Here is a 12,845-nt window from a genome sequence, read left to right as displayed (position 1 = left end):
AGAAAGATCTATGGCCAGCACAAGAAACCACTCCTATTACAAAGGAATTTCAAACAAATATGCCTCTGTAGTCTAATCACTGAGTGAAGTCAACATTACACTTATTTCAAGACTCATCTGCTCTGCGCTTTGTCATACACATAATTAAGAAAAAAGGGAGAAAAAACCAAAAAACAACAGGATAACATAATAAAAACTGAGCAGATGACTCCCAAATCCTCAGTTGTCTATCACCTACAACAAGAGCATTAGGAGGTTCAGTGGGTGGGAGGCTGTTTCTCCTCCAAACAATGAGATTTAAGCCACCATTAGGCACAAAAGAAAGTTCTCTTACTTGACAGTCTTGAAAAATCAGTAAGTTTACCATACACAGCAGTACTTTCACTCTCCAAACAAGGCAGTGTAGAAGTCATAGCTAGAAGGTTACCAAGATAGCTTTGAGCTATTTCCATATCTTCCTTATCCTTGGTTGTTGGGTGCTATTGCCATGATTCGAACACCCTAGAGATTTAAGACTGTAGCAACCTGTTCTTTGCTCTTACGACTTGACATGCTCCGCGTGCTGTGGCCTCAGCTCAAATACATGACCTGTGTTATCATTTGTCAAAAAGGATTCCAACAGCGTAGCCTTAATGTCCTCTATCGAGTTCTAAGGCAAAGGGAACCAGTGCTGGTAGATTTTATGTCCCTTTTTCATCACTCCTTGCTGTCTGAAAGGGTGTCATAACAAGGACAACAGCTAATGCCAACAGTAATGACACCCTTTACCATATCAGGTACCATGAGCGTGCCATAGAGAGTCCTGAGAGAATTTTTCACTTAAGCCATTGCAGAAACTCCTGCAAAGGAAGGTACTTCTTATCAAAGAAATGAATCCCACAGAACTCACAGGAAATATTAAGACAGCAGTAACCATCCTCAATCAGAGAGATATAAGTGTTCAGTGAAACACACTTGTGAAGAGTTTCTCAGTATCTTAATTACTACTGAGGGATCAACACGGCAGAGCCCTACAGCAGTGGCATCAAATTAAAATTTCTGTTTAACACTGCATACTGCTATGCCTGCAAACTAACACATAACTAATGTTGGTAAAACAGTCTCACCTTCAGATTCAATTTAGTACTTGAATAGTTGCAGCAGATACTGACAACAAAGAGCTAACCTTTGGGAAACTTTGCTTAATTAAACTGGACGAAAAAAAAAAAAGAGCACATGGGAGCTTCCATAATGATTAGGAGCCTGTTCGGCCTTCACCAATGACAACACCTACAGTACTCATTGATTCCCATGCACAGCCGAGACTATTTCCTTTATCTTACTTCCAAAGCAGTACCCTCCTCAGAAAAAAAACAAGATCAAGACAGCAGAGCATGCTCCTTTCTATGTGGTGGAATTAGGCCGCAGCTCCCACCTTCCTCACCCAGAGAGAATAAGGCCAAAAAACCAGGTTAGCACCTCCCAAGTCTGGGCAGACTCAAAGAAAAAGGGCAGCCAAAAAGCTGGCTGCATAAATTGTCATACCTAACCACAGGCTAATCTCAACTGGCTTCTTTATCAGGAACGTGCAGGTACTCCACAGTGCACACCCCATGATCCCAGGGGAGCAGTCTGCACAGGAAATCCAGCCTTCCAGGAAACTGGTCACACCATAGTCCCTCCCCACCACATGCAGCCTTCCCATGGTGCTGCCCAGAAAGGGTAGGCTCCTCTTTCCTGTACAAAGCTCTACAAGTTTAGACAAACTACTTTCAGTAACTTCAGCAATAAATTCCAATCAGAGCTACTGAACCAAGACATCTTTCATGGAAGTAAAGGAAGAGAATGCTCCAAACTCTGAGGAATGAGAGGCACTAAATTTTCAGTACGATCAAATTTAGCCCCACTCTGAATAAATATGCCTGCCCTAAAAGTGATCAGGATTTTTAGAAAGCAGTATATAGTCTCTTCTTTACATTATTTCAGAAAATGCCACTTCTCACCCCCTTTGCACAAACTATTAATCTGCAAGTTCATAGCTCACCTTTGGGCTTCTTTTTTCTCTCACATTCTCCTTGCATTCAATTGTTAAGGCAGATTAAAAAAAGCTGCACTATCTATAAGTTAGATCTCATCTTGCACGACAACTGTCTGGGAATGCAAGATTTAAAAACAACCAACTTCAACCTCCACTAACTAAACAGAGCAGACATCCGATTGTAAATTTAAAGTGTAACTTAAACGCAAGTTTTCTGGTCTTACATACATACACACACTATAATACCTACATAACAGAATATTGCAGCAGAATACATACTACCCTGCTGCAATATTCTACGTTGTTTATATCTCCCACAGAAAGAAAACTGGTATACCTAGTCTGCTCCTTTGTGCTGAAGGCCTAACCTGAACTTATGCTAAAACAAGTTCTTAAAGAGAATGACATTTGAACCCAGCATTACATACAGGAATAATAATCATCATCTAATGACATATTTTTCCTCTTCTGCAAAACCTTTAATGTAAAAAAGTTTTATCTGATGCGTCCTCAGATACGATGCATTCAAGTCCACTCACTTATGCACACGCAAATATAAAACAAAATCACTTAATAGCACTGTCAAAAGATGAATAAAGTACCTACATTATATATAGATATATATATGCATGCATACACATATATACACACACTCTCCCCCTTCCTCCTCTGAGCTACCAAGCCAACTGTAATTTTTTCTTTCCCATATGTATTAAGAAAAAACAATATTACATAAAGCTTTCTGATAGTGATGGCTTTCTACCCCACTGATATCAGAAAAGTTTAGTTAATGGCTTTTGTAACAAAGCTTGATACTCCATTAAAGACCAGATCTGAAGTTCACCAGAATTTCAGGATTAATGGTAGTTTTCCCTCATCACTTCCAACTACCTGGGCCATGGAAAAGAAAACACCACTTACATTTCTGTCTGTAACTGTCATATCTAGCAGAAAAAAAGCTGACTAGTATGTTAAATATTCAACTCTATTGCTATTTCAGACACATTCATTTGTTCTCAATAACAAAAAGAAAGTTTGATGCAAAACAAAAAGGCCACAACCCAAAAAAAATAAAGTGACTCTACCTTTGGTGAAACAAATGTATTCCGGTGAGCAGTAAAGTCTACACAGGATCTGACAGACAGTAACAAGACAATTAACAAAGCACAAAGCAACAGCAAGCCATGACAGTCTTAAGCACAACAACACAGAATTCAGCACAGTTGACATCAGTCAGTCAAAATTCTGTCAGGAAGAATGACAAGTTTTTGAAGAGTTTCCTTTGGGAACAGATTAAAGCTTTGTTCCAGGCCGCAGCCAAGACTGATAAAATTAACTCATGCTGTAAGCTGCATCATGTAAGATTTGTACCTTTTATATGGCATATTAGAGAAAAATAAGATTTATTGATAATAACAAAGTAAAATCATTCATGGTTGGGTCACGAGCAGCGATTTCTTATATGCCTTTTTTTTTTTTATAGCAACAGGCAATGTTCACTTACAGGACTGCCTCAAGACAATTATAACTTCACAACCGATCTTTTATTTGCTTTTTAATGTATCAAACCAGAAGAGGCTCTTCAGCATCACTGAAGGAAGGGAATAGGAGAGGAGGAGAGAGAGCAAGTTTTAGCAGTGATGTAAATCTTCACCTCTGTTCCCTTAGACTTTGCCCTTCAAAACTGCAAGCTGACTACAGGTAAAAAGAAGGGGAGAATAAGCACAGAAGATCTTGGAGGTTTTGTGGTATATAGTATCAGAAACATTTTGAAAATGCATTCTGGATTTCACAAAGAGAGATAACACCATTCATCTCATATTCTAACAATAGAGTTAAATCAAACGTCATCCTTTCCTACCAATCACTGCAGTACGGTAACTCTTGGACCCAAAAATCTAACCAGTTAAGGTATGACTTCTGATACAGAGCTACCCTGGAAGCATTAAGCAATCATAGCTTGATTAGAGAATGCTAAATACATAAAACATCGCTGTGAAGTGACAAGCTAGCCTGAAGTCAGGTAACCGTGCTGTAGTAACATGCTGATAGCCTTAACGACAATACACATTCATTCTTCCAGTTCAGTTCACAACTGAAAGTAAACCAACACCCTTCACAGGGGAGCAAGCGACAACTTACACACAGGAAATAGAGCAAAGACTAGCAGAATTCTCTATCTTAAGTTCAGAAGATTCTCTACAGGACTACGGGGAAACGTACATATCTGTAGAGCCTGACATCCTTGAAAAATCTATGTGAGATGGATAAAATACATTAAACAAAAATGAGACGGTGAATTGAAGAAAAGCACTGTGTATATATATATATATATACACACACATATAGTTAACTCACCTAACCATTCTGGGAAGATTTCTACTTGATCAACCTACATCTCACAATCAGTAACAGATTTTTTTTTTTCAAGCTACTGGACAAACTCTAAGCCTAAGATCAATACGCTAGCCTGTCAAAGATCTCTTTTGTGTGTGTTTGCTTTTGCTTTTTGGATATGCAGCGAATCTAATATCGTGTGGAAGCTTTTGGCTTTCTAGAGAAACAAAAACTATTCAGGCAAACCCGCATTATCTCCGGATTGCCACAGCTTTTCCTTATTTGGCTAACGTTTTGAGATTCCAATCAGACTGCTACGAAGTTCAACATGCACAAAGCATCCATTTTGAGGAAACTTCACAGCCAGTTTCCCTTCCATTCCCCCCCCAACTGAAAGTTATCTCCCTCTGCACCAGCCCCCCCTCCCACATACCCACGACAGAACAAAGCAATATGGATTCGTTTTTTAACTGCTCTCCAACGCACGGAAGAAAAATGTGAAGAGCCCTGCTCCCCTTAAAGTTCAGCTTTCACACTGCGGCAGAAGCCATCACTAAAGAAAGCAAGAAGCTTATTACTGATATATGTTTCTATATTAGGAACAAAACACTGGCTCCCCTTAGAAACCGAGGAGAAACAGACGATAGGTCTCTCCGCACGCCCTCCCGCACACAGAAGCCGGGTTTAATCGGCTCGGCTGCTGCGAAACCGGGGGAACGAGGGAAGCAGGAAACTGCTACCGGGATCCCAGGCAAGAGGCAGCCGGGGGAAGCGCCCCCCAAGGCGAGCCCGCCTCCCTCACCTGCCGGCCACCACCCCTTCGCCGGGGGGCACCTGCCCGAGGGAGGCTCTGCCAACAGGGGTAAAGAGGCGACGGGCAAAGCGAAAGAGGGTCACTGGCACCTCCTCCCCACTGAAGGAGAGGCCCAGCCGCCCCCTTCCGCCGCTCGGCCGGCGGGGAGAGGGCGCAGTTCCCGCTCCTCCAGCGCGGGGGCTCGGGCCGCTTCCCCGAGGCCACCGTCGGCCCCGAGCCTGACCCCGGAGGCCACCGCCTCCCACCCCGCGCTGCCGGCCCCTCCCCGCCCAGACACCCCCCAGCGGAGGGCAGAGCAGCCGCCTCCGACCCCTTCCTCCTCCACCTCCTCCCGGAGTGCACTCCGCCGGCCGGCCTCGCCTCGCCCCCCTCCCCTTCCCTGCCTGCCCAAGCCCTGCTCCCGCCGCGGAGCTCGGCCAGGTTCCCCCTCAGCCCCGCGGCCGGCGGGAACAGCCCCGCACCGACCTGATGGAGCGCGGTGAGCCCATCCACATTAGCGTAGTTGATGTCGGCGCCCCGCTCCAGCAGCCGCAGCACCTCCTCAGTGTCCCCGCTGGAGCAGGCAGCCAGGAAGACGGCGCCGTCATCGAACTTCACCTTGGTCTTTTTGCGTTTGACCACGGGCGGCTCCAGGTCGGTCTCGGAGCCGATCCAGCGCTTCAACTGCTCGTTCCGCTTCTGCTTGGCGTCCGCCATCTTCATACCCCGCTCCTGCCTGGCCCCTCCGCTACGGCCGCACCGAGGATAGACTATACCGCCAGTATCCCACAGAGCACCGCGGCCCGTACTCGCCCTCACTCGCTCACCCACCCAGATGGAGGGCGCAAGGCGGGAGGCAACCGGAGGGGCGGTGCAGAGGCCGCGTCGTTAGCATAACACCGCGAGACTTCCGGGGGGCGGGAGTTGGGGGCGGTGCGGGCGGTGTCACTGGCGGGGGCCGGGCAGGGGAGTGTCGGCAGTGCCGGTGCGTGTGTTGTGATTGGGGCGAGGCTGCCTCGGTTTGCCTCAGCGCGGGCCCGTGAGTTCAAGAGTTCAGCGGCTCGCCCTGCCCTGTCGGGGCGGAAATCTGCGCCATAGCCGGGGAATAGTCCGGCCGAGAGGTGGCTGGTGGCGGCGGGCCTGCCTGCGTCTGGCCCCAGGGCCTGCTGCGGTTTGGCCTGCTGTCAGAGCCGAGAAAATAGAAAGCGATGGGGGCTTTTCCAGTAGAGCGGTTATCACCGAAGGGTGACCAGAGATGTGCTGCTCCAGAACGAAGCGTGTGGGGATAGGGAATTTTGGCTTGTACCCAAAAACCTGTGCCAGGCTTCAGGGATGCAGCTCCCAGGTGCTTTTGCACCTGGAGTCATGGTGCTTTCCACCTTCGTGAGAAGTGCTGTCTGTCCCTGCCAGCCACCTCCGTGTCAGACGTGATAAAGCAGCAGCATCCTGCTTGCACTTGCAAATGGAGTAAATGCACCCACCTGGAGGTGGAGAGGAGAGAAGGAAGAGAGAAATGGAGTGAGTTTGTAGTAAGTTATTGTGAGGGTGGTGAGACACTGGTACAGGTTGCCCAGAGGAGCTATGGATGCCCCGTCCCTGGCAGTGTTCAAGGCCAGGTTGGATGGGGCTTTGAGCAACCTGATCTAGTGGAAGGTGTTCGTACCCATGGGAGAGGGTCTGGATCTGAATGATCTTTAAGGTCCCTTCCAACCCAAACAATTCTATGATGTCTTCCTTAGGATCCTTCATTTTGGGAGGTTAGACACATCTGTTGGGGCAGCTTGCTATACAGAAACACCATCTCCCATGTGCCATGGCGCTTCAGTGTGGCAGTGGGCAAATCACTGTGCTTGTCGTCTGTTTTACTTACAGGTCACTTCTGCTATCTGAAAACCTGGGGAAGCACATCCATCTTTTCTGTTGCGAGAAAACAAGTAGTTTTCACAACAAAGCGTACAGTATTTGAAGATGAAAAGACTAAAATGTATTCATTTGGAATTGTGACTTCTAGGAACTAAGCTATTGTACATAGTAAATTTTTTGCCATGCATAGAATGTTCATTAGCTAAAAGCAATATGTATTTCGCTTTAAATTGAATCATCTCTGGAAATGAAACTGGTTTTAAACTTACTGGAAAAAAAAAAGTTTTATTTTCAACTAATTATAGGAAACAAAGCATAGTTTGGTGACCCTCACCAAACCTCATACACTTCAAATTTTGCATGGTTTGCTCTTTCCTAATTATAATGTTTCCTGCTTACGATGGGCAGTATCACAGCCCATGCAGGCTTCGTATTTCCACTTTTATTGATATAAATGCCAGCAGCATTTTGCAAGAAGTAGTAGCTGTAGGGTACTTGCAGCAATGTGTTGTTCTTACTGTCTTTCAGACCAGAATTTCATCTTGAGCTATTTGCATAGTAACCATCAGATTTACTCATACAGCAATGCATGACATACTGTGCACTGACAATTTGCAGGTGCAGTGTGATTGTGAACAAAAGATGACATCTTGCAGTCAAGATGAAAGATTTGCCAGAGAAAGATTTGCAGTCTTAGGTAGGTGGGTGAAAAATTGCCTGGCACCTCATTTTATACCTTCCCATTGACAGCCCCTGTGATTATACAGTTCAGGCTCCTGGGTTTGAAGGTATGGCTGACTGCATAATGCTCTTCAGAAGCAGTCTTTGCAGTGTTTATTAGTCATGGGTGATTGAGTTGTGCTTTGGCATAGCGCTGGTACCATCAGCCCAGTATGGTATTTACCAGCCAGGAACTTGACTGTATAGACTGACTCACGTCAAAGGAGGGGATTTGTGCAGCTGTCTGCTGTGGTCTTGTCCTTGTGGGCAGTCCTCCTTGGGGACAGACTCTCAATCGAGTGCCGTTTCCTAAAGAGATGAGGACTATAACCCAGAGAAACACAGTGCAAGATAAAAGCCAAGTCCTCCTTACCCAGACATCTCTAGTATTTTACATGTACCCTCCCCAGCATGCTGCTTCTCTCTTGCTCTCTTTCAGTTGGCTGGCTGAAAACTTTTCAAAAACGCCACATAGCTGAAGAATGCAATACAGTGATTTCAGCAAACAGTGTCTAAATCAAATGCTTTATTAGCAGCAAAGTAATTGTAGGCAAGCTGATAGGCATTGACTCAAAATGCACTGTCTTAGGAATGTTACTGTCATGCAGCATGTTTTTATGTGTCCATCAGAGCTGCAGTGTCTTCTCCATAACTTCATTCCTCCAGCTCAGTTTTTTGTTTCTGGTCGTGGATCCTCCTTTAACTCCTTCAGCTCACTCTCCTTGGCTTGTTAGTGAAATGCAGAGGTTCTACACCTCAGAAAGCATGCCTTTTTTAGTTCTGAAGTATCATTGAAGACAGGTTTAAAAGACTAGGTCTTGTAGCTTCCTTTTGTTCTTTCTCCAGGGCATTTTTCACTGATTCAGCTCCAGCTCTTCAGAGAACTTCAGCAAATGTCTTTCCTTACACTGACTATTTTTCCTTGACTTTTTCATTTGTTTGGCTTTCACCTCATTTGGGAGTTACGTTATGTTTGAGGCTTTTTAAAGACTCCACAGCCAACGTATTATTCATTTTTGCAGCCAGCTGTAATTCAGATATTCCACATATATGGAGTATATATGCATTTCCCAGATAGCTTTGTGCTCTGCAGTAAATTATATATGCTCCTTAAATGTGATCTTGCAAAGCATATGGTCTTCCTTAAGCAAAAAGTAGAGCTGACATTCATGTAAACTAGTTGATCTTTGCAATTGTTTACATTTTCTGTGTTCAATAAAATTCAGAACAACAAGAGAATAGCAATAAAAGCATTATTATTATTAATTTCTGTATTTTTTTCTATCTCATATCTCATATAAAGGTCTATAACTTAAATAGCAGAGGCATACTGGGCCATATTCTTTATCCCATTCTACCAGTTTGATGTCATTCAATTTCATTATAAAATCACTGTAGCCGAGGGCAGGTGAGACTGTCTACAGTTTCTAATTCAGTACTAATTGGGGTAAACATATACAGTTACCACTAATACTTGCTGCAGAAATCTGATGTTCTTTTCCAATTATCTCCCTAAGCATGGAGGGTGAAATTCATTTGTGCAGAGAGTTAGACCAAACCCTATATATTAGGGCTCTCTTTGAAGACCATAGTGAAGGTGAGTATAAAATTCATCCTAAAGCAGTCATTACTGCATGAAAATATCACAAGATCAAATTAGATAACTGCATAATAGTATGCTAGCAAGAGACACCATTTTGGGTACCTGATGTGTGCAAGTTGAGGACACACTAAGTAGACCTAGTTTTATCAGGCTGTTTTGGTATATCCCTACCAGATTACCCAACACACTAGGTGTGCTGGAAAATCTTTTGTTTGAGTGTATATACATAGCACTAACGGTGATTGAATATGTAATTTTCCACATACAAATACTGGCACTGAATTCAGGAGGACTACTTTTCTCTAGAGGTAACCATGTAAACATTTGCAGAGATAGCATGTATGTGTGTATATATTTTCAGTTACTTTAATGGCAGGCTTCAAGTGATTAATAAAATGATTTAGCAATGAGATTGTTATCAGTGTGCCTTCCTGTTTCCATTTTTGTTTAAAAGCATTACAATCATTGTTCATAGCTATTTCATGCAAGCTTCTGGACCACAGAAATACACAGATTCAGCTTTTGCACTACCCAAAATAGTCATCTTCTGGGATGTACAATAATTGTTCTGACCTCCTAAGGATAATTGTTGTCTTGTCTTTCATCTTGATCTGCAACAGACACAGCGTGGCTTCTAAAAATCTTGTCCTAACATTTTTTTCTCCACAGTGAAGTAAACTAATATATCAAAGTTAATTTCATCAACTCCAGCTCTGGGAAAAGTGAGTAATTTGAAGAGACAGTAATAAATACCGTATATATTGACACAAAGCTTTCTAATAAATCTTCCAGGATTTTATAAGGAATTATGAAATTATTGTAATTATCTCCTTATGTAAAAGGAGAGATGGTATAAGAAAATATAAAAGCCTTTTTCAACATGGAAAGGCCATGACAGAGATATTTACCATAAGAGTAAGGCATTCCTTTTGGTTTTTTATTTGATAGACATAGGTCTTTCTATTTTTAAATTTGGTGTGTTCTCTACTCTGATTGTGTGACAAACCCACATAAGCTACAGTGAAAACTCTGGTACATTTCTTATCCTGAAAAAAAGAGATAAGAAAACTATGCACAAAGTGCTAACCTGTAGTGATAGCACAAGGGGTAATGGGTTCAAACTTAAACAGGGGAAGTTTAGATTGGATATAAGGAAGAAATTCTTTACTGTGAGGGTGGTGAGGCACTGGAATGGGTTGCCCAGGGAGGTTGTGAGTGCTCCATCCTTGGCGGTGTTCAAGGCCAGGTTGGATGAGGCCTTGGGTGGCATGGTTTAGTGTGGGGTGTCCCTGCCCATGGCAGGGGGGTTGGAACTAGATGATCTTAAGGTCCTTTCCAGCCCTAACTATTCTATGATTCTAAGATTTTAGAGTAAATTACATAAGAAACAGATTTCTTGCTCTTTGATTTTGTCAGCTGTGATTCTTACGCAGAAACCCTGCCTTTCAAGGTGGGTTACTTTTCGATGCTGCATAATCCTGAGTCACCAAAACTAAAAGTGCCATAGCAACTAGGGCACATATTTATAAACTATGCAGTTCTGAATCAGGTTTGCAATGGTGTATTCTCCCATCTTTCGTGAGCTTTACACAGATTGCTGTCTCTGTATTCCTGAATAGCAATGCAAGCTAACATTTAAACTTGATGCACATAGAGGTGCTCTCACATACTTCTCCATGTACCCATCTGTTAAAGCAGCATTCCGTCTACTGACAATTTCAGCAGTGCATAGGTTAAGCTAAAAATAGTTGTCTTGGCTACTAAAAAGTAACACCATGTCCTTTAGAAATAGGGAAATACACTTATTTATAAAATTGACATTATAAAATCATTCTTACTTTCAATTAAATTTAAGTTTTGCCTAGTCATTTAATGAAAAAAACAGAACTGAGCCATATGTTGTGTAACAGAAATACAGGCACTCTGTTTCTGTTCAGTCTCTGCAGTCCTGGGAATGCTGCATACATATGGCTGTAGACATAGTGTTAGACACCGTCGTGACAGTTGTCCATTTTGGCCTCTTCCTGTTCAGAACAAGTATCTTCGCTTTATTCTGATGTCCAAAAGGCCGCATAATCTTACAGTAGCTTTTATGAACCTCTTTTCAGCATTTCTGCAGATAGAAGTGTTTCTTTTCCACTCTTGTGTGTGTACTGAGTGTACTGTTGAAACACACAGTTTAAATACTGAGGGGGAAGGGAATGACCTGTCCCTCTGAAATGCATGCAGGATGTTCCCTGTGAGTTGCATTCTGAACATATCACAACTGAGAAGCATACTTCCAGGGCTGTGCGAGGATGATTTGGACAAAGAGAAATCAAAGATATCCTGTTATATACTCACAATGCAAAAATACATACACTCGAGGGTTATTGACAGCTGTAACACTTAGATTTCTGCTTTTCTGCTACCAGAAGAGTATGTGAGTTTCCTTTTTGCATATTTGGTTTGGTATTTGAAAATGTCCTTTCTCTAACTTGGGGGTTAAAGTGCTAAAATCTGTGTGGCTGAACAATTGGCTTGGCTTGGATTTTGGGCATCTAGAAGTATGCGCTGCTGCTCAAGGTACCTACTGGCTGTATTTTTATGAGCCAGCAGAGCATATGATGTAACTGCACACATCATGTTTAGTCTTAGCAGTGTAGTAACACAGGTAACACACCTGTATCACTGACAAAAATAATGTCATCCCTTATCCTATTCAGACAGATATTAAAAAGAAAACCAAGTAGTTTTTAAAAGAACTGCTTTGATGGAGTACAGTGATGCTTTTATAATACTCATTAAGACCTGTTACACTGAATGCAGCAGGAACAACTTAAGCCAGCTTCCTTGCTCAGAAACCACTTTTTCTAGTAGTTCAATGTCCTAGTAAATGCTTGTACTGTTGCTTTCTGTCCCCTGTGTTTATTACTAGCACTGTGCTGCAGAAAGTTACTTCTGTCAGTAACTCCTCAGGCTACAGCTTAACTGTTCAGACTTCATCCCAAACCGTCAAGTGACTCCTTCAGTGGCCTCCTGTTGTTCCTTAGCACAAGGCCATAAAGAAATTGAATTGCTTCATCCTGTCGGTTCAAAAGAAGAGTGGCTTAATTGAGACAATTAAACTGAGGCAACATTAATCTGCAGCAACCACTAATGTAATGCTAAGGTACTCCAGAGGCTTTAATGTCTATATCATGAACGCACAGAGATGTACACTTCAGAATCTTCTTAAATGGCTTCTGGTTTGCAAGGCTTATGACTCTCAACCTTCATCTGATGAAATCACATTTCCTAACTATTCCTAAACTGGCTTGCTGACCTGCAACTCCCCCATTCAGTCATCTCAATAACCCAAAAGGCCCCATTGAGAAGGAACCCGTAAAAATCCTTTTCCTTTAGCAGATGCTTAAAGTAACTGAAAACCAGCTTCTTCCCACCAACGCATTATGCAGTCACATAGTGTAACATGAGGAAAAGGCTGTAACCTCTAGATCTTTGCCAATTTTTTTTCCTTTTCTTAAACATTC

General features: G+C 42.9%; 1 protein-coding gene across 4 annotated transcripts in view; it reads right to left on the bottom strand.

The window, feature by feature from the left end:
• PPP1R12A (protein phosphatase 1 regulatory subunit 12A) overlaps nt 1-5,982 on the bottom strand; it is a 119,895-nt gene extending 113,913 nt beyond the window's left edge. For all 4 annotated transcript variants that reach the window (XR_013958399.1, XM_080633562.1, XM_080633563.1 and 1 more), the window contains exon 1: nt 5,634-5,982. Coding sequence is in view for 3 of the 4 variants with exons in the window: in XM_080633562.1 (XP_080489688.1) it covers nt 5,634-5,870 (237 nt within the window). In the remaining variant the exon portion in view is untranslated. The remainder of the gene's footprint in view (nt 1-5,633) is intronic.
• Between the last annotated feature and the right edge of the window lie 6,863 nt (nt 5,983-12,845).

This window comes from Psittacula echo (assembly GCF_963264785.1).
Source record: "Psittacula echo genome assembly, chromosome: 1".
NCBI lineage: Eukaryota > Metazoa > Chordata > Aves > Psittaciformes > Psittacidae > Psittacula > Psittacula echo.
Note: the sequence above shows the minus strand (reverse complement) of the source record. Positions and strands in the feature narration are given on the sequence as shown.